The sequence below is a fragment of the Vespa mandarinia genome, unplaced genomic scaffold (genome assembly GCF_050613455.1).
Source record: "Vespa mandarinia isolate Hongniang unplaced genomic scaffold, ASM5061345v1 scaffold_59, whole genome shotgun sequence".
In the NCBI taxonomy this organism is placed as follows: domain Eukaryota; kingdom Metazoa; phylum Arthropoda; class Insecta; order Hymenoptera; family Vespidae; genus Vespa; species Vespa mandarinia.
The window spans coordinates 201,405-225,248 of NW_028197193.1; the positions used below are offsets into that span (position 1 = coordinate 201,405).

The 23,844-nt window shown below is 45.2% G+C and overlaps 2 protein-coding genes across 13 annotated transcripts; one reads left to right on the plus strand and one right to left on the minus strand.

Annotated features, from left to right (window-relative positions):
* The first annotated feature begins 345 nt into the window (after positions 1-345).
* On the plus strand, positions 346-21,885 carry chn (zinc finger transcriptional factor charlatan). Of its 8 annotated transcripts, none has more exons than XM_035874897.2 (8): positions 346-897; positions 16,183-16,361; positions 16,606-16,791; positions 16,908-17,215; positions 17,317-17,990; positions 18,071-18,385; positions 18,485-18,589; positions 20,139-21,885. In XM_035874897.2, exons 2-8 carry the CDS (start codon positions 16,265-16,267, stop codon positions 20,902-20,904), a joined length of 2,451 nt encoding a protein of 816 aa, XP_035730790.2. In that variant the 5' UTR covers positions 346-897; positions 16,183-16,264; the 3' UTR covers positions 20,905-21,885. The 8 variants fall into 8 exon arrangements, with proteins under 8 accessions (XP_035730790.2, XP_035730791.2, XP_035730788.2 ...); XM_035874898.2 differs by having other exon boundaries at positions 346-539; XM_035874895.2 differs by lacking the exon at positions 346-897 and adding an exon at positions 12,172-12,439.
* On the minus strand, positions 897-12,126 carry Dhit (regulator of G protein signaling double hit). 5 transcript variants are annotated; one of them, XR_004839260.2, is made up of 7 exons: positions 11,679-12,126; positions 10,619-10,733; positions 6,150-6,547; positions 5,741-5,749; positions 4,833-5,250; positions 3,514-4,673; positions 897-3,448 (listed from the first exon to the last, which is right to left on the minus strand). XR_004839260.2 is itself a non-coding variant. In XM_035874952.2 (6 exons), exons 2-6 carry the CDS (start codon positions 10,685-10,687, stop codon positions 4,428-4,430), a joined length of 1,140 nt encoding a protein of 379 aa, XP_035730845.2. In that variant the 5' UTR covers positions 10,688-10,733; positions 11,679-12,126; the 3' UTR covers positions 897-4,427. The 5 variants fall into 5 exon arrangements, 4 of the variants coding, with proteins under 4 accessions (XP_035730845.2, XP_035730849.2, XP_085520600.1 ...); XM_035874952.2 differs by having other exon boundaries at positions 897-4,673; XM_035874956.2 differs by lacking the exons at positions 10,619-10,733; positions 11,679-12,126 and adding exons at positions 7,726-10,412; positions 10,485-10,609 and having other exon boundaries at positions 897-4,673.
* Positions 21,886-23,844: the final 1,959 nt, after the last annotated feature.

Here is a 23,844-nt window from a genome sequence, read left to right on the forward strand (position 1 = left end):
CTCTCCTTGTCAGTTTATTTGGAACAATTACGTAAATCCAACCCTCGACATGTCTAATCGGCAAAGCAACGCCGATTTTTTGCATCTTTTCACTTTTAAGTATTTCATATTTTCTTTGGCTTTTATTTTTATTCTATTCTCACTTTGAAAATTGCGTGGCCGCTTTCTTTCGTTTAACTTTTGTTTTGTTTTTGTTTTTTTTTCAAACGGTCCCACGTATACCCGTATACCGCCAACACCAATGACGCAGGGTTACGTTAGTTGTACACTAAAGAGATATACCGAGTGTTCGATGTAATAGACGCGATCGAACGCTCTGTGTATGAGTGAGTGAGTATGTGTGTGTGTGTGTGTGTGTGTGTGTGTGTACGCGTATATACAATATCAAGGAATACTATGTTGTACAAGTGCGGATGAAACCTTATGATACGCGAGTCAGTGACGCGCGCGCATATGTGTGTATGTGTTGTGCGCGCGTGTAATTACCATCTGTGTGACCGCGTGTTTTAAGGACGTTTTTTTAATGTCTCGACGAATTGGTACGCATATAAAGTTTGATGCTTGCAAACTCGTCTGCTTACGACACGTTGTCCGAAATCGAACGATGAATGATGATCGTGCGATATAAAGTCTTAATTATACGATAATCGTGGAAAAGGCGTAAATTTGAAGGATTTATAGTCAGAGTCCTTAAGACGATACGATGAAATTACGAGACTAAGGACGTTGACGTGCGATTTCGGAGCTACTTTTCTTTTCTTCGACCATTCGATTTAAGTGTTAAGTACGGTGAACGTATGTACCTACATACATACAATTATGACAGGTAGCTGCAAATTCGACGAGCAAACGAACGACAGAGGGAAAGAAAGAAAGCAAGAAGAGGCGAATGAGTTGGTAGGATCTGGCCACTTGAAAACACGATATTTGAAAAGTTTTATTTCAAACGTACATAATGTGACAATGTGACAGATTAGCACGAACAAAAAAAAGAAATGGGGAATTTTCAAATATCTTTTCGCCTTGCAAAACCTTTTGATTTGCTTCGCGAACGTTATTGCTGCTTAACGTAACGACGACCCATTAACGCGCGACTTTCTTCGTCATCGTCATCTTAGATTTATTTTTCAATTCCGATAATATCGCGCGTCCTTGTATGTTTCTATGTATTATGTAGAACAATGGTCCCAGAAGTGGTTCGCGTCGAAACGTTGGAATATACATCGAGGAATAAGGAAATGGAGAAGTATATACGGAAGAAGGAGAAGAAGATTAGGTACCGTCGCAGATCTTTGCAGCTACCTCTCGTAGAAAATGTAACTAGCGATATTTTTCGATACACCACGATGTGCATATTTATTAAGAACGAACGCGAACCCGAGGATCGAAGGGAGTGGCTGTGAGTCGATCGAGAGCAAACGCTCTTCTCTCCCTCTCCCCCTCCCTCTCTCTCTCTCTCTCTCTCTCTCTCTCTCTCTCTCTCTCTCTCAAAAAGACCGCGCAGAGAAAAAAGAAGCAAAGGAACGAGGATTGAGAAAATTTGTGCGTTTATTAGCGAGAAGACGAAGGTGGGGTAAAAATGTTTTGCTCTTTCCCTCTTTGAAACACTCGTTCGTTCGTTCGTTCGTTCGTTCGTCCGTTCGTTCGTTCGTTCGTTCGTTCGTTCGTTCGTTCGTTCGTTCGTTCGTTCGTTCGTTCGTTCGTTCGTTCGTTCGTTCGTTCGTTCGTTCGTTCGTTCATTACGCGATACGTTCGACCAACTACATGCGTTGAGGAAAACTGATCCTGTAACGGGAAAGACTCGTTTGCTACGGTATACATCGTAAACAAAAAAAAATTACGCAAGATTTTTGAAAAGTAAATACGTATCTTTTCCCTTTCGATATCGACCAAGCATAAATATATCTATTTCTTCTTCTCGTAAGCGCATCTTCGCGTATCTCAATTTCCTTTTTTAACGAGCACCTTGAGGAGCACCTTGAGGAGCACATAGACGAGCACCAAGGAAAGGAAGATGGGAACAAACGATGGATATCTTTGAGCCTTCTCACCTTCTCTTACTTTCCCTTTTTTTTACGAGAAAATTCGTATCGGACTATTTTTCGTTTCAAATAGATACATACATACTTATGAATGTACAAATCTTTGTATATCGATAATTACAAAGATTTTTCGCATGCGTCCCCTGATTCGCACCCTGCGTACCTTGAACTTGTGCGTACACGTTTATATAATAATTCATTCTTCTCGTTTATCGTATAATCATTGTACCTATCTACGATATTATCTACAAGGCAGTAGTCAAACACTGTGACTGACTGTGAGAGGCGCGCGTGTGCTTGGCTACGCGCCTTCTTCATTCTCTCTCTCTCTCTCTCTTATTTCTCATCGGTTTCGTACGACAGACGACGTTTCCTTCCTTCCTTCCTTCCTTCCTTTCTATGGATTTACGCATTTACTTAGGTAGGACTAAATGGGTAGGTATGAAGTATGTAGGTACGTGTGTATGCGTCTATATATCTATGCGCGCGGAAGCGCACGTTACGACTAGAGAGCGTCTGTCTTTTTTTTTCCATTAGAAACGATGCCATTAAATCTAGCCGTTCACTTTGTTCTCGTCATAAAAACGGAATGATACGAAGCGTCGTAACGTAGACGAATCGTATAACGGAGCTTCTCTCGGTAAGCTTGATAGAAAAATTATCGTTAGAAAAAGCACGCAAGAGTAGACTCGCCGATTACTCCCTTTCCATAAAAAATGGACGTTTTTTTTCGCGAAAGGAAGCTAATTAAAAAGTTACGATTGGTGCGCTGGTTCGTAAACAGCCCGATTTAAAGAAATCGTCTCTAAGAAAAGGATTGTTTTGCGAACGATGAAACATGATTGCACGCGTAATCACGATATATATACATGTACAAAATGTCTCATTTTACTCCGTCCGTCACGTATATCGAATCTTTTGATAATAATTCCAATGATATTCGCGCGAATAAATTCAAATGAGACACCCTGCAGAGATATATGTATAAACGCGTACGCACATGTATGTATACTATAGGTATATAAAGTCGCATAAAATCTTGATTGAATCGTGCGTATTCTTATATAATTATTCGGCCCTTCGCATCCTCGTTCCTTTCGTCGGACCGCGAACAAGAGCGCGCATCGCGATCGATCGGTTCTGAAGCATCGATTCCAGCGGACATCCAGAGAATTTTGTCCCGTTTTAGGCCTTTCTTCTTCCTCTTTTCCTTCTTCTTTTAATCCCAAGATCTCGAATGAACTCTTGTACGTTTTCGTGTCTCTACGTGCATGACAATCCTTAGACGAAAATGATTAGAATTTTTTTTGGTAATGGATGACAAGTTTCCGCTTCGATCAGTATCTCGTGGGCAATAGCCTGGTATCCATCGTGAAAATGGATCCTTCTTCTTCTCGCAAAGTAGACTAGAATAAAGTCGAAATTGCATCGATAGCGCGAAAAGAATTTATTTTTTCTTCTATATCCTCACCTCGTTATTATCTTCTGCTTTTTACTTTTTCCTCTTTTCTTCCTCTCCTTCCTCTCGTATCTTTTTCCAGTTTTTCTATCCTCGATTCCATCAATTTCATCCTGTACTCTACTGGTAATTGAATCGGAGAGTGCTATTGAAAGGATGACGTCGTCGTTCGACGATGCCATCCCCACAAACAAATCGAGAATTTCAAGCGTTTCCTTCGACGTAACTTGGTAAATACCTAAATCGCGTTATCACGTCCCGACGAGCGGTACTCTCTCGGTCGTTTTTGGCACCAACGACACATGTATTCATCTATACATATATCGTAATTGCGCATTGTTTCCAAGGCAGTGTCAACGTGCGCCCATCGTCCGCGAAAGAGGAGGAGACGCAAGGAGAGAGAGAGAGAGAGAGAGAGATAGAGAGAGAGATAGAGAGATAGAGAGAGAGAGAGAGAGAGAGAGAGAGAGAGAAAGAGAGAGTGAGAGAGAGAGAGAGAGAGAGAAAGAGAGAGAGAGAGAGAGAGAGAGAGAAAGAGAGCTAATCTTCGTATTCTCACGTATCCTCGAGGAACAAAAGAGTAAACAAAAAAAAAGATCGTACGGCTCTTCTTTCGATAATTCGCGATCGTGTTTTCGCAATTGTCCTTCGCATCGTGTTCTGTTTTTTTTTTCTTCTTTAACATATGGCTACCGAAGAAGGATGGCTCCGAAAAGCTCTCTTAGACACGATTCGACACGGCCTCTCTTTATCTCTCACTCCCTCTCCCCCTCCCCTCGCCTCCCTCCTTCTTTATTTCCGATCGAATTGCTTTCATCTTCGTTTAGCTCTTTGGAAGAAGCCAAAGAGGAGACTGCGATCTCGCTGGTATCTCCGCTTTTGGGTAAGAGTACGACGTCCAATCGGCTGATCGGCCGTGATCGCGATTACGTCGTTCCTTTCTTGCCTTTCGACTTTCCACCGACGTGGTCTTGTTCGGAACCACTCGTAGGACTCGGTGGACCGCTGTTCAATTTCGCTACTCGTCGATAAATCTCGCTGTTGACGAATCGGGGATACGAGTCCCGGTGCATCAGCGTGTAGATTTGCAATTGGGCTTCATCGAAGGTATGCGGCGTTGGTTCCACCATGTTGCGATTAACGATCTCGCGTACTCGCGAGTCCAAACTCACCTGTTTCAAGGATTCAAAGGAGCATTTAGAGAGAAAGAGAGAGAGAGAGAGAGAGAGAGAGAGAGAGAGAGAGAGAGAGAAAGAGAGAGAGAGAGAAAGAGAGGGAGAGAGAGAGAGAAAAAGACAAGGGGATTTAAATGAATATTAAAATCAACTCACTTCTTTCGGCGAGAGTATGGATATGTAATCCTCGTAAATTAATCGAGCCTTCTCCTCGATCTTCTCCGGATTGCTCTCGCGTTTGAGTTGCTCGCAAGCGAGCCAAAATGCTATGTTCTCTTCGCTGTACTCGCTACGAAGGAATTCTCGAAAAAGGTTGCGACCTGCCGCGTTTCTCATGAGCTTGTCGAAAGACGAGCCCCAAGATCTGACTTCCTCGAAATTACAGCACTCCGTAGAAGCGTCGAGACCATCGAGACCGTCGAGTCCGTCCAGCCCGTTGCCCGCGGTAAAGCCACCGTGATCACCACCGAGGCCACCCACGTGTTCACCGCCGATACCAACGTTGCCCTTCTTCTTACTCTGATCGCCAGTTCCTCCGTCAGCACCAACCGTACTTCCGCCGACTGCCGCCAAACTGTTGTCATCGGGCACGTTGTTAGTCGTTATAAGAGATCGAATCGTTAAGAAAAATTGTCTTAACATTCTCCTCCCGAAGGAAAATTACAAAAGATAATATTTTATCTTGGCGATTATTTCGCGAGTCTCGTACGTTGAGATGTTTATAACGATAATAAAAGAAGCCTAAAGAAGCGCGTTAGCTTTGTCGACGGACGAATAGAGACTCGCGTAAACGGTAAACATTCTTTAGCGTACCCCAGATGACTACCCTGACGTCATATCCGTTTAACGTCGCATCATTGATTTTCATCGATACCGCGACCCTTCTCTCTCTCTCTCTCTCTCTCTCTCTCTCTCTCTCTCTCTTTCTCTCTTCCTCTCTTCTGTATCTTTCTAAACCTACGGATCCATCGCGTTATAGCGGCCCGCTCTATTGTCGAGTGCATCATACACGACATGTTGGTATACGTAAGTAAACGAGGAGACACCGATCGACTTTTGCTTACCATTTGTTCCTGCGTGCGGCATGAAACAGAGAAAGAGAAACGTGGATAAAGCGTCGTTCGCTACTAAATAGGTCATGGTTATCTTCGAGAGCACAATGAACAAACGATACGGGAGAGTGACAAAGCGACGATACGATGAGAAATGCAAAATGCATATAGGTGTATAGTATGTATACCGTGTCTCCGCTCGTTCGTAAGTACTTGTGCTCGTCGTTGATGAGCGATCGGATTCGATCTTTACGGTACAACGAAATTACGTTCGTACGGATAATAGACGTTATTTCATTGTATTTGATTTTCGTTCTATCGAACGGACGTCTAAGGAAGTGGACGGGCACGGCTTGCGCGCAGTTGACGTATCGATCGAGCCCAAAGGAAACGAGGAAATAGAAAGAAACGATAATACCACGAGCAACTACAGCAACAGCACCAGCAGAGGCAACAGTTGTCCTTTTTCGAGCGGCCTATGAACCTATTTCCCTGACGTTGTTGCGCCTGCTGTGACGACGGCGTTTGTTGTTGTTGTTGTTGTTGCTGTTGTTGTTGTTGTTGTTGTTGCTGCTGCTGTTGCTGCTGTTGCGATTGCTGCGACGGCGATTGTTGTTGTTGTTGGTGGTGATGGTGCTGAGACGATTGCTGAGACGACTGTTGAGACGACTGCTGAGCAGACGACTGCTGTGGATTGCCGTGTTGCGAGGACGATGCCTGGTTCTGACTTTGAGCTCGAAGACGACAACTGCTCGTTACACCGTCGTTTCCTCCTGTTCCATGGCTAACGCCAATTCCCATTGTGCCGGCACTCGACATCTGAGGACAGTTTATAAGTTATAGGTTTACGCTCGACGAATTATTCCTTTTATTTTTTTTTTCTTTTTTCCCCCTTTTTATTCCGTTTTTTCATTCGAATTACGAATAGTCGAAATTAATTATAACATTTTGAGTAAATATATGCTGTACAAAGTCAGATAATGTTAGAATCAAGCGGCAAATATCTCGATGTCATCCTCGATGCATTGTTTCGTTAATTTATAGATTATTCTATTTTCGGTAAGCTTCGATTTTCGATAGGACCGAATCTTTAGCGAAGCGTTTACGTGCTCAGGATTCGTTCGTCGTTGAGTCTAGGCTTTAGAAAAACGATTCTCGACTCCGGTCAACTGTGCGCTATCGTGCACGCGCTTGGATCGTAATCGATGGAAAATTGAAATGATTCCGCTCTTCTCCTTTTTATATATATTTTTCTTTTCCTCGCGTGCTCGAAAAAACCAACGCCACGAGAAGAAACGATGCAGGAAGGTCTAATTGAAAGCAGTTGACCGTACGATAATTGACACGTAAATACTCAAAGGGCTCGCAATTAGTTCGAATAGGATTATCATAGCGGTAGACTCAGGTGTGCCTATTGATTATCTCGTATTTTCAAAGCTATCGCGCGCGGATCGTCCTATCGTTTGCATTATCGCATTTGAATTTCATTGTCCGATCTCCTGATATATCCGCTTTCGAGGGATCGCACGTGCTATGAAGAAATGAAAATGATTATGATTACGATAGTAAAAGATTGCTATTCGGTTCATTGGGAGAATTCGTGGAACGTGGAAAGCTCCACACGTATCGGACGCGTGCGCGCCAGTTCGAACGGCGTAAAAACAAAAGAGCTTGAGGAAAAACGATCAGGAGAGGTGGCCTCTTACAAGCTCACGTACATAAAACGCATGTACGTGTGTTTTATTTTTACGCTTCATCGTATATCGTAGATCCGTTTTAAGCCGCTCTCGCGCGATAACGAGAGCACGCGTGAAAGTCGCTTCTACGAGTTTACCAAGAGACACGCCTTCGTCAACGAACATTCGACGAAGTAACTTCCTTACAATACTTTTTACGTTTTACAATGAATTTTCCAAGACGTGCCTACGATTTAGAAAATAAAAAATCGAGGTAAGATAATAAAAGGGTCGTCGCTCGTCGACTATCGAATCTCTCACCTCTATCATTTTCCATGCGAACGAGAGCGAGACCAGCTCGCTTCCCGCGTCCTTAAGATCCTAAAGGATGTAGGGCGACGAGTGCGCAGGTGCTTTTAAGGGGCAGAGAGAGAGAGAGAGAGAGAGAGAGAGAGAGAGAGAGAGAGAGATGGAGAGAGAGAGAGAGAGAGAGAGAGAGAGAGAGAGAGAGAGAGAGAGAGAGAGAAAGAAAGCGTAGGCGATGGTGGGTTGACTCCCGTAGCGATAAGCGGAGTAACGTCCCGTCAAGGTATCCCTTATCCTGGTCCACCGGCCAGGCCGGCTGCTCGTCGTGGGGCCTCGCCCGAAGCCCGCATGCTCTTGGCGATGGCAACGACGATGGCAGCTCGCTCTTCTTTTCTCGTACGGTACGAAGAGAGGGGTTGATGAGCTTTCTCACGCGGATACCGGAAGAGCAACACGCGTCCGTTGTCTTGTTCAGGCTCGATACAGGTCCACCATTGCTACCATCGAAAACAACAACAACAACAACAAATTGACACATACACCGATCATGATTCTTTCTTATTCTCTTCTTCTCTTCTCTTTTCCCTTCAGAAAGAGAAATTTCTTTCTTCAATGGTATACCTCGCGAACGGACTCGTCGCGATTTTGAATCTCTTCGTTATCTTCCATCGTGGACCTGAATCTTTACTCTCCACTCCCTTTCCTCGGAGATAGATATTTGAGGAGAAAAAGGAGAGAGAGGAATAGCGAAATAGTGTGAGAGAGGGAGAAAGAGAGAGAAGGAGAGAGAGAGAGAGAAGGAGAGAGAGAGAGGGAGGGGAGAGAGAGAGAGAGAGAGAGAGAGAGAGAGAGAGAAAGCGTTCTATCACCTCAAGTCGAAAGAAAGTATATATGTGATATCACAAAGACACTAAAATGGAACACGAAGAAGGGTGCCGATTAAAAGATATCACGTTGATGCAGCAACCGGAAGAGAGATTTCGCGCGACACGTTTACGTGTCCGATAGGCGCGGCCAGGCGTTCAGGGAGTCGCCGATGGCGGTGCCGTCGGCCTCTGTCAGAGCGACGGATCGTGCCGCCTAGTGGTCTCTTCTTTTCGTGGTAGGTGAGCGTGGGTGGCAAAGCACACCGTGTGCTTCGTTTTCTCTCTCTCTCTCTCTCTCTTTCTCTCTCTCTCTTTCTCACACTTTCTTTCTTTCTCTCTCTTTCTCGAGTTCTCCGTTCCGTTAACAGAGTAAAAATAGGTTTTCCGTGGTCGTAGAAAGAGGCGCTCAGGGCGCTGGCGCGAACGACCAGGCGCTAGGCCTATCGCGACACCACTTTTCTCTTTCTATCTTCCTCCCTCGTACTCTCTCTCTCTCTCTCTCTCTCTCTCTCTCTCTCTCTCTCTCCTCTTCGTCGTCGCTACTTCCTTCCGCTGTTCCGTGTTTTCTTCTGCAAACTGTAGTTAGTTTTACTGTTTTGCAGGCACCGTCTTCTTTACTTCCACGCGTATCGTTTGCCTAAAGGAGCGAAGGAAAACATGCGTGTGGCTTGTGGAAAAGGAGGGGAGGAGAGAGAGAGAGAGATACGTGTAAAAGATAGGAAAGAGAGAGAAAGAGAATAGTAGAGCGACGTCGAGCAAGTCGGTCTGTCGGTTATTGATTGGCAGAGGTCGAGACCAGAGGGAGAGAGGAGCTCGCGGCACTGTCACGCTGTAGAACGCAAGGAAGAGGATTCCAGGAGTTATCTCTCCTGAATAGCAAAGATTCTTGATTTTTCACCACTTTTTCTTCACGAAATTCGACTATTACTTTTTTTTATTTTTCGTCGAATAGGTTATTCACGCAGCTACGCATCCTCGCGCCAGGAATTCATCTTTAGCCAGTCCTATGCGCTTTTCTTTTATTTTTTCGTCAAAATCCAAATGATCGATGCTAGTAAATTTGAAGAATGAAGAAGGCACAAAAAATACAGTGATTCGGCCTTTCTAGTTTATATCTTGTTCTCTTGCAGCATCTTTATTGATATTTTCTGCTTTTCTTCTTTCTTCCAGCACGTTTCACTCTGTTCACATAGGTAAACTCTCGACGAGGGCATCGAGATAGATCGGATATTACATCGACTCGAAAAGTCCAGGTTTTCGTCCCTTTTGTCCCTGTCGTCGTCGTTGTCACCGTCGTCGTCGTCACCGTCGTCGTCGTCGTCGTTGTCGTCGTCGTCGCCGTCGTCGTCGTCGTCGTCGTCGTCGTCGTCGTCGTCGTCGTCGTCGTCGTCGTCGTCGTCGTCGTCGTCGTCCTCCTCCTCGACGTCGAGCTCTCTTCGTATCTAAAAGAGAGAGAGAGAGAGTTCGGGCAATATGGCGGTCACGCGCTTACGCGACGCTACGACCACCACTGCGCTTCGCCTCTCTCTCCCTCGCGGGTGAAAGGCAACGACGCCGACGCCGAGGCCGACGCCGACGCCGATCGTAATACGCGTCTCCCTCGCGCTCCGCTTCTTCTACGAACGGTCGTGAATGCGAATGACCTCGGGAGCTCTTATCATCGCGCTTTTCATAATACTTTAAAAAGAGAAAGATTCTAATAGGTTCATCCTACCGTTGTAGAATCGTATTCATTAATATTTCCCATAAATCCTACGATGAGAGAAAAAAATGCATTCTCCGGAAACGAATGCTTTTTCCTCTCGTTTGCGACTATAGGCGAGAGACGTCAAGAACCTGCAAGCAAGAAGAATGATCCTATTTGCACGATGACGGCCAACCACGCGCATCTCGCGCGATGTGACGTACCAACTGACGTCCGTGTTCATCCTCGTAAACCGCTCTCTGTGGCAACGTAACGCTAACCGAGCATGTTGTTCCGTCGCACATCGCTTATATTCGATGGGGAGATGTTAATCGATCTTCGTTTAACACATACTTACGTAAAAGCGGACCCTCCTCGCGATCGAGAGACATCTTTTTTTATTTATTATCTTTTTCTTCTTCCTCATTTTCTTTTTCTTTCATTTACTTTTATCTCGTAGCCGCTTGAACCAACTGAAAATGAAGAAAATTTCGTAAGAATATGAATACTTACGTATCTTTCGTTTACGCAACGAAAAACTGATTCCGATTTGATCGAACTTTTTGCTCTTTGATGTAAAATAAATATCTGACACCGACATAATCGATGTTTTATTATTAGCCAGATCCTATTTATTATCGTACGTCGCTCGCGTAAGTAATTCTATACGGTGGATCTGTTCACGTTTGAAAATATTCGAAAAATTTCGTGCCTTTCTAGTTTCAAATACGTACATTCACATACGTTTTCATACATTTCTTTTTACTCATCGCGTATGTATTTTAAGAGAGCGTATGTATATATTATAATACTCGTCGATCGCGCTTTAAAAAATAAATGGATAATAGAAGAGTTCTACTTTTATCGATGGAAGAAATCGAGTCGAAACTATCGACGAGGCGTGTATCAACTTACCGACAAAGCAAACTTACCGACACAGGGAACGAGCCGATAATACCGACCGTAAGAACGATCGATAAAACAGTTAAATCGTTAAATAAAATGCTTTTATAAAACCGCGTACCGCTAATTAATACGCTATTACGACGGATATTTGATCAAACGTAAAGTAAGATAATTTGAATAAAAAGAAGGAAAGAAAAAAAAGAAAAAAGAAAAAATAAAACGCTAGAATCGATTAAAGAAGTATCTTTTTTTATGATAAAACGCTTTGGCATTTTGTTGCGAAAGATCTTTACGGAACGATTACGGGCGGATATCGAAGAAACGAAAAGAAAGACATTTGATATTCATCTTCTTCGAAGCTCGCTTTTCTTTTGATACGAAAAGAAGGAAGTTTCTTTTAACGGACTATACGATTTTCAAGAGAATCGTTGAAAAGGCCTTTGTCCCATAGGGATTGAAAAGTCTAGGAAAAACTCCTTCCTTCGTCCTTGTCCCTCATAACAGCCCTTTACCCGTATAAAATCCGCCCCTGAGTTGCCAGGCAGTCGTCATTGCCAGTGTTGCTGTTGCTGCTGCTGTTGCTGCTGCTGCTGCTGCTGTTGCTGCTGCTGCTGCTGCTGCTGCTGCTGCTGCTGCTACACCGAACACGTGCGAACGGATGGACGGATGGGCGAGCGTATGCTGGAAGCGGTGGGAGAGAGAAAGAGCGAGAAGGGACGCAGAGGAAGGGGGTCGGAGGAGTGGGAAAAGGAGCGTGTGCGCGAGTACACACCTACGCGCTCGCACTCACGCACAAAGAGCCTTCTTCGTCGTCGTCCATCCGTCGTCATCGTCGTCTTCGTCGTTGGACGTAGCCTGGCTGGGTGGAGGTGGGAGGGTGGGGGTGGGGAGTGTCGGAGGAGGAGGAGGTGGCACTAGTGATGGAGGGGAAGGGAGTGGGAAGGGAAGGGACGGGAAGGAGGAGGAAGAGGGGGAGGGCAAGGGGGAGGAGGAGGAACAGGCTCGGCTGCTCCCCCTAATACTGCAGGATTGAATGGGCGAGAAGGGTGGTATTGGGTTCCCTCACCCCACTCCCACCACCCACACGGCGCTCGAGCTCCCAAGCCACCCGGAGCCACCCACTTCTGTCCGCCTGCCACCCCGCCTGCCCACCCACTCGCCACCCGGCTGCCGTCGAGGAAACAACCTGCAACCGAACTCAGCATAACGTTTTCTCCAACAACCATTTCCATCCCAGGTTTGTGTCTTCCTTTCCAAGTTCTTCGACGTAAACGTGAGTACGCGCGATCGAGTGTAACGAGCATCTCTCTTGCCGCTTTTTCTCTCTTGCTTTCTTCAACTCTCTCTCTCTCTGTCTCTCTCTCTCTCTCTCTCTCTCTCTCTCTCCTCTTTCTCTCTCTCTCCCTCTCTCTTTCTCTCTTTTTCTTTCTGTATATATCTCTGGATTGCGCGCACTCTGTTACTTTTCCTTGAGACGGGAGACGGAGGAGGAAGAAGAAGAAGCAGAAGAAGAAGAAGAAGAAGAAGAAAAAGAAGAAGAAGAATAATAAGAAGAAGAAGAAAAAGAAGAAGGAGTAGAGGAAAAAAAACAGAAGAAAAAACAACGAAGAAGAAGAAGAGTTACGGGTATTATTCGTAGTTCCGCGTGGTCACGCAGAGATAAATGGATAAAGTGAGAAAGAAAGAAAGAGAAGATGGTCGCGTCATATTCGTCCGTGTGTCGTGCTGTCGCAACGCGTTGTCGAGGAGTGTCGTGTAGAGTGTCTTTCCTTGTGTTTTCCCATCGGTGTGCTTGCTTCGCGTGTTGTTTTCGCTCGCGAGAAGGAAGAAATCTTGATTCTCGATAGGTCGCGTTGAAAGGAAGAGGATTCGCGTCGATGATGCGCGTTCCGTTCTTGGCGACGGCGCGTCGCAGAGTACGCGCGCGCGCCTCTGGGCCCGTCCATATATCGTGAGCTCTGTATATATCTCGACAAGAAGAGAGAGAGAGAGAGAGAGAGAGGATGAAAAGGAGAGGGACGATCGTCGTAGCGCGCTTATCGCGTATATCTCGATAACTTGGACGCGATGATGAGAGAACTCGGACGAGACGGCGACATATATAACGTTGAAAAATACGAAAACGATTTCAAAAACGCACGATTCCGGACAACTTTTGCCGTTCTATTTGGAATCGCGAGCAAGACAACGGCGCCGAGAGCGCCTCCTTTTCGTTTGTGCGTGCGTCGTCAACGCTAGCGGTCGACGCCAGCGGCCGACGCCAGCGGCCGACGCCAGCGGCCGACGCCAGCGGCCGACGCCAGATCGACCGATCGACCGATCGACCGACCGACCGACCGACCGATCGACCGACCGACCGACCGACCGACCAACCGACCGACCAACCGACCGACCAACCGACCGACCAACCAACCAACCAGAGAATCCTCCTACACGTTTCACTCTTCTCTTTCACGAGAGTTCCTCTCTTTTTCTCTCTCTCTTCCCTCATAGGCGTGCATCCATGTGTGTGCGTGCGCTTATGCGCGTGTGTATGTGTGTATGCGCGCGCGCGCCTCTCTTTCTCTCTCTCTCTCTCTCTTCCTCGATGGAGAGCGAGACGAGAGGGAGACCTGCTCTCTACCGTCCTTGGCCTAGCCGGCAATAATTTCCGGATGAATTTGAATGGCGTACTGCGCGCGCGCGCGCGCGTGCGTCTTTCTCTCTTTCTCTCTCTCTCTCTCTCCCCCTCCCCCTCCCTCTACCCCACTTTGCCTTTCTCTTCCACTCTCCCCACGCAACTCCCTCGGCCAGAGTTCCTCTCTCATCGTCGACCGTTTTCCTTCCAGCAGTGGCTCTCATTCGACTAACGGGACAAAACTCTTCAGTCTTCCTTTCCCCTTTCTCTTCCTGGGCAATTCAGCGAAACATCTGTCGTTTCCACGGGCTCGACGTCGTAGGGGAATATTGATTTATTTCTCTAGCAAAAGTAGGGGAAGAGAACTCAGCCCTTGTCCTTTCTCGGTTCTTCTCTACCTACCGTTTTGCGTACCCTCCTTTGCCCCTACTCTTGTCATTACGCGCAAGCGCGTACAACTTACTCGTACCTACGTACGAGAGAAAGTGGGACTTATGCCAGGGAGAGCTTCTCTTTCTCCTACTTCCCCTCCTTTTTCCTCGAGCACGATCAATACTAGCGAGGTCCCTCCTCGAGCTTCTCTAGAGTACACGGCGCACGCACCGGTGCACTTAACCACCCTCTCTCTTTTCTACGAGATCGTCCGACTTCCTTCCGAACTACCCTCTTCGATCCGTACGATCGATCTTACGAGACTTCTTTTTGATAGGTTTACTTCCCTTCCGTGGCTTACGTAAGTATGTATATTTAAATACTTGCTTTCTCGAGCTACGAGATATCAATGCCGAGGGATGCTCGATGAATATTCTTTTCTCTCTATTTTTTCTTTTTTTTTCTTTTTTTTTCTTTTTTTTTCTTTTTTTCTTTTTTTTTTTTGCTCTCGAAACAGAGAAATTTGTCCCTCTAGTAGTAAATAGCTGATCGATTTGCTTTACGCTTCAACTATCTTTCTCTCTCGCTTTCATATTTGCCTTCCTTCTGAAACACCATATAGTCGTCGTAATCGTATAGAAGCTACACACGACGGTGTGCGGTGGCTGGATGGTGGTTGCGACCTCGTATATACTTCGTCTAACTACTTCGACTCTAATCCCACTATAGTTCGGGAAGCCGCTAGAAGAGAAGTCGTTAGCGCCTTTCTTCTCTAGCGAGAGAGAGAGAGAGAGAGAGAGAGAGAGAGAGAGAATTCGCGGTTCCAAGTCCCCAACATGTTCGGCCGTGTGGTCGGGAGTACGGGCGCGCGCGCGCGCAACGCCTCGTCGACCTTCCCAGCCGTTCCGAAACACGCCCCCGACAGACAGAAAGAGAGAGAATTGAAGGCAGCCGCGTGAGAATTAGAGGATACGAGCCGATTCCCCTTCGTCTAAACTCGCTTGAAAAATTCCAACCCCTTTCGCTTTTGAAACGTTCGACGTCGAGAAACCATCGAAAAGTTTTTCTCTCTCATATTTCCTTTTTTCCCTTTTCTCTCGAGAGTAAGCATAAATAAAATGTTTTTCGTAACTTTTCATAGAATCGAACACTTTCTCTTTCGTAAAGTAATATTGAAAAAATAATGGAGAAATTAAGGATGGGGGACCCTTTTTGTCAAAATTATTTACAGCGGCTCTTTGCCGTACCGTTAAGATTTTACGGTACTACCTGTAAAGATAATAAGACACTTTCGCAGGCTCGTCCTTTCGATAATATTTTACGCGGTAGGATATTTTCCCCCGGCCTCCCCGGCCCATCCCTCCGGCCTTTACTATTCTCGAGTCTGTAAGGATAGTTTTGTTTTTCCATCTTCCTACTTTCTTTTATTTCCCAAGATCATCTCTTAATGTTACTTTCGTGCTTGTCTAGAAGAAACGATATTACGGACGTAGCAAGCGTGTTACCTAGTAGAGATAATTTGTTTCCTCTTTCCTCTACTCGACGAGTTCGCGAGAAAAGCCGATTTAAAGAAACAGCCGCCGTCACGAGATGAAACGTAATCTCGCAAAAGTGCCGTTTCGAGCTTTCGAACTGATGGAAAGCGCGCTTCTTTCCGGGGCATAGATAAAAAGTGTGACAGCTCGTTAATCGTATCCTCCGAAGTCGGGCGTTCGAGAAGGGCAACGATGACATAGTTCCTGTCCTTTTTTGCTTTTCCAACCACGACAACCTACGACGCGGACAGTACGCATAAAGCATTGCTTTTCATTTCTACGTAAAGAACCTAAACAAAGAGAGAATGGGTAGCATGGCCGATCGCCCTTTAATTTTCCAACCACGATTGCGTTTTATCTTTCTCGTTGCATGAGTCACTATTTATAAGAGAATCGGGTTTTCTAACGTTAATAACCAACAAAGAGAGGATGTCTCGTACATTTTGGACTTTCCCCGTTTGTCAGAGTTTACAAAGACGACTTTGTATGCAGGTAGGAGGGCCCTGTATAACGACCATCGCGAGGGAAGGATTATTGTTCCAGGAATAGTGGCCGACCACTGAGGACTTCAAAGATGGAGGGTAGCGGTACTGTTAGCAGGTTGGACTGCTACGAGGATATGTTCAAGGAAATTACTCGGAAGCTTTACGGAGAGGATCCGGATCACAGAAGTATAAATTTATCGACTAAGTTTATATCGAGAACGATTTAATATTTCTTTCTCCCTCTAAAATATCTCTCTTTTCTTATATTATCTATGTATTTGGTCAATATATAAAATCGATTCTATATTATTATCTCTAGAAGTAAATACAATGACCAAATATCGTGTTCCCATATACTCGTTTTCTTCCTTCTACGGTAGCCTTCTAATTCCATTTGCCATTGTTTTCACATTGTTTCGCTGTATTGTAGCTTCGAGCGTGCAAAACGAATTCGAGACCTCCGTATCGTACAAGAACGACGAGGACACCGGAAATGGTACGGACGGAAGCGACGAAGGTAATTGGACTTGCGAGGAAGAACCTCTTAAAGGCACCGATGGCAGCCGAATAGCTGCTTATCACGCCGGCAAGGCAACGTGGAGATGCTACGAGTGCGGTACGTTCGTTGCTCCCTCAACGTATATATTATACTACGTTATTATAATACGGTAGACGAAAATCTACGTCGGTCGTATTAAAGTTTTTCTCGTAGTAAATTTTGTGTAAAAATAGGCGACGTTATGGGAGGTGGCCCACGAGAGGTCGCTGAACATTTTATGGAACTACACTCGTCGAGGATTCTCGCCGACGACAGCAGAAACAGACACCATTCGCCTCGTAAGGATTATATGCAGACAGAGCTCAAGGCCGAAGAAGTCGTATCCTATTTGGAAAGATTGAGGGAACGCGCGGAAACGGCTGCGCCACCTTCCCGGAGGACTCAGGAAACGCAGACCGTACCTGCCGCTTTATTACCGATGACCTCGACCTTTCTTTTGCAAGAATTACCGTCCGCCCCAGCGCCGCAACACCTACATCAGGTAAATCGCCTACTACACATTTCTTTCCTTACATTTTACCTTACTTGTTTTTTTTCTTCAGTGCGCTACTCTATCTATCTTTTTACCGATTTTCATTGTAGAACTCAGCAACGATGCCGACTTCGGCTACGACATCGGCCAGTAGCAAAAGATATACTTGTCCGTATTGCCCCTACGGTACCGATAGACGGGACCTATACACGCGTCACGAAAATATTCACCGTGAGGAAAAGCCCTTCCATTGTTACATTTGCTATAAGCCGTTCAATCGTGCAGATCACGTGAAGAAACACTTTCTCCGTATGCACCGTGAGCACGGCTACGAATTGTCCAGAATAAGAAGACCGGCCGGAACGACCGCTCCCAAGCCATTGCAACAGGATTCAAATGCAACGCCTACCGGTAATAATGCTAATCAACAGCAGCAGCAACAGCAGCAGCAGCAGCAGCAGCAGCAACAACAACAACAACAACAGCAACAGCAACAACAGCAGCAGCAGCAGCAGCAACAACAACAACAACAACAGCAACAACAGCAGCAACACGCTACGTATTCGTCCAATTACAATGGCAACAAAAGTTATCAATTGCAGCCTAATCCTGGATCTGGTACGACCGCGGGTACGACAGGAATATATCAAGCAACGACTATGCCGGCGCCAGGTATTATGCAACCGGATGGAAACAACTGTGGGACGGGTAGAAGAGTACAAAATGGCGGCTGCAACAGCAAAAGTCATTTGAAGGGAGGTTCGAAAGGAGCCCAAGAAAGAAGGTAACGTAGAGATATTTACGTACCTAGCTATCGCCTACGAACCAGTTTGTACGAACGAGATAATTATACGAGTTGCATAGGTATACCTGTAGCTATTGTTCGTGGAGCGGAGTCGATAATTGGTGCCTAAAGCGTCATCTGAATACGCACTTGAAGCCGTTCGCTTGCATGCTTTGCGAGTACAAAGCGGCACGTGCCGAGCGTCTTTCGACGCACGTGCTCAAGGTACACAACAGAAGACAGTGCTCGAGATGTTCCTTCCTCGGTGAAGACGCTGCGCAGTTGCAGATGCATCAATTGCACGTGCATCGCGTTAGCAGCGCCAACGCACCGGCTACGAGCTCGACGGCACAAGCCGCGCCACCGCCTACCAATCGTCAGCAACAGCCCATTCAGTAAGATATTTTCTCTTTCACGCGCATTTTATTTTCATGCGCTATCGAATCGTACCGAGCGTAAAGCTTAATTATCGACGATCCTCCGTTAATTTACAGTCCCGCTGCTGGAGGACGACCGCCACCTGGTCCACCGGTTTTCCCCGCACCAGCGCCGGCGATCACACCTGCCACCACCGTAATACCACCGACCACTATACTCGGGTAAGCCGATAGCGGTGTCGAGTTTTGCTACTCCATTCTATTCGCTTTCGTTATAGAGTTTCTTTATTTTCCGGTATTTTCGGTATTTGCTCCGCTAATCCCCGTTTTTTTTTTCTTTATATTTTCTTTTTTGTTTTTTTGTTTTTTTTTTGTTTTTTCCCCTTTTCTTTTCTTTTTAACAAACTAATCTCACGAACAGCCTCGCGCGTACGCAAATACGTTCACGCGGATTTTATCGTGCCGATATGAACGATGAACGATTACCTTTCAACGAATAACGTACGCTACGTGCAAATATTGTGTCGAGCAATAGGAAGGGGGTGTAGGAACGGCTTTCGACCTATTTACGATCGATTAAAATTCCGACGTTCCGATGTCACGCTAATTGACATTTCGTCCTTTTATGCTGTCAATAAATATGTGCATAGTTGATAAAGCTCGGGCTCGCATTAACGCGTTTTATTTCATTTGAATGATCTCGTTTTGTCTCTCGCTGTCTCTATCTGTCTTTCTGCATTTACCGATCTATTTCTCTCTCTCTCTCTCTCTCTCTCTCTCTCTCTCTCTCTCTCTCTCTCTTCTCTCTCTCTCTTTTTCTCTTTATTTTGAGGACAAATTTTGATAAACATAAATTCTCTTGTCGGGCCGAACGACAGACGCGCGTACGCAGGCTAGCACACACAGACTGCTAATGCCGTTGGTCGTAGAGCACGTACGAATGCATGAGCAATTTATTTTTTCTATTTTTCTTGAATTTTCTATTTTAAGATTTACTTTTATCGTTGAACGATCGACGATGGGTCACAAAAAATACGGGACGTGGCAGAAAAAAAAAAGTATTAATATAGAAAAATGTTATCGGTGTACGTCTCATTTTTTGTGACCTGTCGCATGGTATTCGAACGCACGACTCGTCCTTCGTTGTTGTGCTACCCGCTCTACCTCCAGCATCACCTGTCCTCCATGTTATGTTACGTTCTCGCGTCATTTTTTTGCGACATTTTCTTTAATCAGAATTGCACGCTTCTTTCAGCTTTCGATGTCGTAGAATATGTTGGTTTCCTACCTAGATGTTTCACTTTTGATTTTTCTTATCTTCCTTTTCGCTCTCTCTCTCTCTCTCACACACACACTCTTTCTCTCTCTCTCTCTCTCTCTCTCTCTCTCTCTCTGTCTCTGTCTCTCTCTCTATCGCTCGCTCGCTCGCTCGCTCGCTGTCTATATCTGACTTTTCCCTTCTTTGTGTCTTTATCTCGTCGTATGACGGATGCTGATTAATTGATAGAAAAATGACGCGAACGTAACTTATGGAACAGTGCCGCGGTGGTTGCAGCCACGAGATGGTAAAATCACCTGCAACTGCAGCGACTATGGCATATCCGTTGGAGGAAGAGAGGCGAAGGTCTCGAGGTCTTCTCGACCTCGAAAGACTCGAGCACGACAACGGGGAGGACAAGGACTGCGGCGAATATGGTCGCGTCAGCGATATCGAAAGCGTTTCTCGTGATCGTGATTCGGTCTTAACGTCTAATCGTCATTTTACGTGCAGCATCAACTATCACCGAAGTTTTCCCGACGACGAGAAGAGCTATTCCACGTTTTCCATCAACTTGGAACGCCTTCGCGAGGTGCGGTATAGCGAGGAGAAGAAACCGAGCGAGAGGCGATCCAGAAAGCAGAGACAACCGAGGAAGGCTGTCGGTTGCGAGGTTGAAGACGAAGAGCAACCGATAATATTTTCGAGTGATCCACCGAAGGAGTTGAGACCTTTCGAAAGTGGGACCGACGTAAGCGAGGGAAAAGCAATGAAAAATCGAAAGAGAAGTTGCTTAGAAGATTCTAGCGAAGTCCCGTCCGAAGATCCTGGCGAAGCCTCGGCCGAAGATCCTGGCAAAGGTCCGGCCGATGATCCTGGCAAAGGTCCGGCCGAAGATCCTGGCAAAGGTCCGGCCGAAGATCCTGGCGAAGACCCGGCCGAAGATCCTGACGAAGGCCCGGCCGAAGATTCTGGCGAAGGCTCGGCCGAAAGGTTACTCGCACCGAGACTTCTCAAGTGCCGCATGTGTCCCGACGATGCGCTCGCGTCCACATCGTCCACTTACAAGCCTTATCATACCAAGGCTTCCTTGACACTTCACAGACTCTGGAGACACGATAAAAGTGAGAAAAGTGAGAGAAGTGAGAAAAGTGATAAAAAGAGGAGGAAATGCTCGAAAAAGGACAGCGACTCGGAGGTTTCGCATTACGCGTCTCTCTCATCGATCACGCTCAAGGCCACGCTCTTTACCAATACGAGCTACGACTATCACAGATAACGCTCGGCGTATCTTTCGAATTTTGAAACGACTTGCGAAATCGATTCCTTTACTTCTATTTCATAAGATTATTCGAATAGTATTAATAAGCGGGCAAATCTTCTCAACGGGATGACGTACCGCATTTATCTTTTAGCCTGTTTACCGGGGAGGACATTTTCGATCGGTGAGCGCGTGTTTCTATCGCAAATGAATGAAATTTATTTCGACTCGATTACATTTGATTGAATAAAAATAAAATTAGATTAGGAAACTTTGGATGGTCGTCGATTGAAGAAGAATAGGTGGAGGACTTTTTTTTTTCTTTAAATAAGAGTGAAACCTTTGTAACTCGAGTCCAGCCCCGCGATTAACAGGTTCAGTGTTAAATGATAAAAAAGGCGCTTGTAAATACATATATCTATTCTTGATTGGGTGATCGCGATATAAAATGTTTGCAAGGCTACAACGAGAGGATAGCTACTTAAGGCGAAGTTAAGTTGACGAAGGTTAATTGAAAATTAATCCAATTTGAAAAGCGGTGTAGGGTTATTTACGATATGATCTCTATTGCGAAGGCGCAGGAAAGAAAACGAGAAAAAGGGAAAAAAAGAGAAAAAGAAAAAAAAGAAAAGAAGAAAAAAATTGAAAGGCAAAGAGAAATAAAAAAGAGAAAGCTTGGGAAAAAGCTCAAATACGAAAGCGTGGGATTTAATGTTTTATATTCGTGCCCATTCGATGTTCTCGTGCATTTGTCTTCGTCCATCTGTAATCGTGTAATCTCCTTTCCTTTTTACCCAACGGCGAGCCCTTTCTCCTTTCGATATACGAGGAGAATAATCTCGCGAGAACCCACTCGTAATAGATCGAAATTTCAGCCGTCGTGCCGTTTCCATATCGCGCTCGCTGCTGAAAATGACTTTTATACATATAAACCATTTGTACAAAACCATTATCTTGTTTATGTTATTACATTAAATACATTACGTCTATTATACTTTACGTACCACTGTGTTAAGTCTTTTTTCGTTCGTTCGTTCGTTCGTTCGTTCGTTCGTTCGTTCGTTCGTTCGTTCGTTCGTTCCTTCTTTCTATCATTTTCCATATCGCATTTGTCTCCTCTCTCTCCTCTCTGCTGGCTTATCCGGTGGTTTCTCCTTTCTTCCTCTTTATCGAATAATAAGAAAGAATCTAATTGAAATTTTCGACAAGATTTGACGTTCTGCAAAAGTTTTCTTGAAATCGTTGAAAAGATCAAAGCCGTATAATATCTTTCATTTAGCCTTCGTTGACGGTTATCGGGCTCCTAATTAAATAGATTTATCGACTCGTAAGATTTGTTGCGTTTTGTTTAGAGCTAAATATCGAAACTCGGTCGATTCGAATCTCTCGTTAAATCATAATTTGGATTTCTTCGACGACAAAGTCAAATCTTACCCGCTGAAGAGATTGGTAAAAATCTGACGTATCGAACATCGGTAAGATGTACGAGCGGTAACAATCGATGGAAATTCGCCTATAGACGTCGCTGCGATCGACTATCTCGCTCGTTAGCCAGAGAAAATCATTTTAAAATGATCATCAAAAATTGTCTAACGAGTTAATCATTATTATACTATGTAACGAAGTTAATCGTGGCTCGTTTCCCGATAAAATAATACGAAAAATGGGCGCAAGCGTCAGCGGAGTTAAAACGTATATACGCGTAGGTACGTGAAGAAATAAGAAAGCAAAGAGGAATGAAGAAGAAGGAGAAAATGAATAGAAAATGGTTGCTTCTCTCTTCGTATCAAAGAATAGATAGAATCTTTCTTTTCTCTAGAAGATCGAATCGATCCTCTGAAATGGCTACGACGTACGAAGTTAGCGAGAGCTTGGTCGTCGAGGCGGCATCGACAGTCGATAATTGGATGAAATTTGAAACCGTTCGCCTCCGGTCTTCGACCCTTCCACGGGCCAACAGTCTGTTACTCCGGAAATGATCGGTGAACTTTAACAAACCAATCTCGATTCGATAAACTCTAAAGGGGGACAAGAAGAGGGAGAGGGAGGAAAAGGAGCTTCTCTCGCATCTCGCTCATATCTCGGGTTGTCTCGAAAATGAAGTCCTTCTGAATTCGTGCTAAGTCGAGAAAGGATCGATCCGCGAGAATAGACTCGTCCCGGACGAGCGATGAAAATTATTCTCTCGTGACTCTCTCGTGACTCCTTCGTGACTGTGTCGCTTGTCGGATATACAAGCCAGCGATGCTGCTTTCGATAGAGCACGAAAGCTCTCTCTCTCTCTCTCTCTCTCTCTCTCTTTCTCTTTCTCTCTCTCTCTCTCTCTCTCTGTTATTACGTGCAAACTCGTAGTACACATTTTGACGCGGCCGTGTCAAGGCTTCGCACAGAAGCGAACGACGAAGAGGGAGAAGGAAGAGACGGGTAAAACGTTGCACAAGTTTTACGATGTAAATTCTTCTCGCGACAAGACGCATAATCGACGTGCATGCAATTTTCTATATAGTTACCATATGGCAACTCCCTGGGACGATTATATAATGGAAAATGATGATAATAAAAAACTGTGCGGATAGAAAGAGATGAAACGTGACGATAGAAAGAAATATCTCGGGCGAATTATCTCTCGTTTCGTCTCGTAAGTATTATCCAATCGATTTCTATTATTTAGCCTCGGCTATTCGTTCGCGATAAAAGAGATTTTCTTTTCTAAGCCTTCCTGCTCGTATCGTCTTTTCGATTATTCGTATCGCGTTTCAACTCATGCAAATCCAACGTGGTAACGTTATTTCGAGATAACGAAAGAATCGTTATCGCTAAGGAAGTTCTCGTAGGATGGGAAAGTCGAAGATATTCTTCCGATTCGAATAATTTGAGAAAAGGATGAATAAAAGGAGAGAGAGAGAGAGAGAGAGAGAGAGAGAGAGAGAGAGAGAGAGAGAGAGGTACTTTGAGACG

Bases quoted from the DNA above. Each gene is read 5' to 3' on its own strand.
- Dhit (XM_035874952.2), bottom strand. From the start codon at position 10,687: ATGAGGAAGAAGAAAAAGATAATAAATAAAAAAAGATGTCTCTCGATC. The intron at 6,548-10,618 runs GTAAGTATGTGT...AACTGTCCTCAG, and splicing joins CGAGGAGGGTCCGCTTTTAC to ATGTCGAGTGCCGGCACAAT. The intron at 4,674-4,832 runs GTGAGTTGATTT...TCCTTGAAACAG, and splicing joins CCATACTCTCGCCGAAAGAA to GTGAGTTTGGACTCGCGAGT.
- chn (XM_035874897.2), top strand. From the start codon at position 16,265: ATGGAGGGTAGCGGTACTGTTAGCAGGTTGGACTGCTACGAGGATATG. The intron at 17,991-18,070 runs GTAACGTAGAGA...CGAGTTGCATAG, and splicing joins AAAGGAGCCCAAGAAAGAAG to GTATACCTGTAGCTATTGTT. The intron at 18,386-18,484 runs GTAAGATATTTT...GTTAATTTACAG, and splicing joins CGTCAGCAACAGCCCATTCA to TCCCGCTGCTGGAGGACGAC.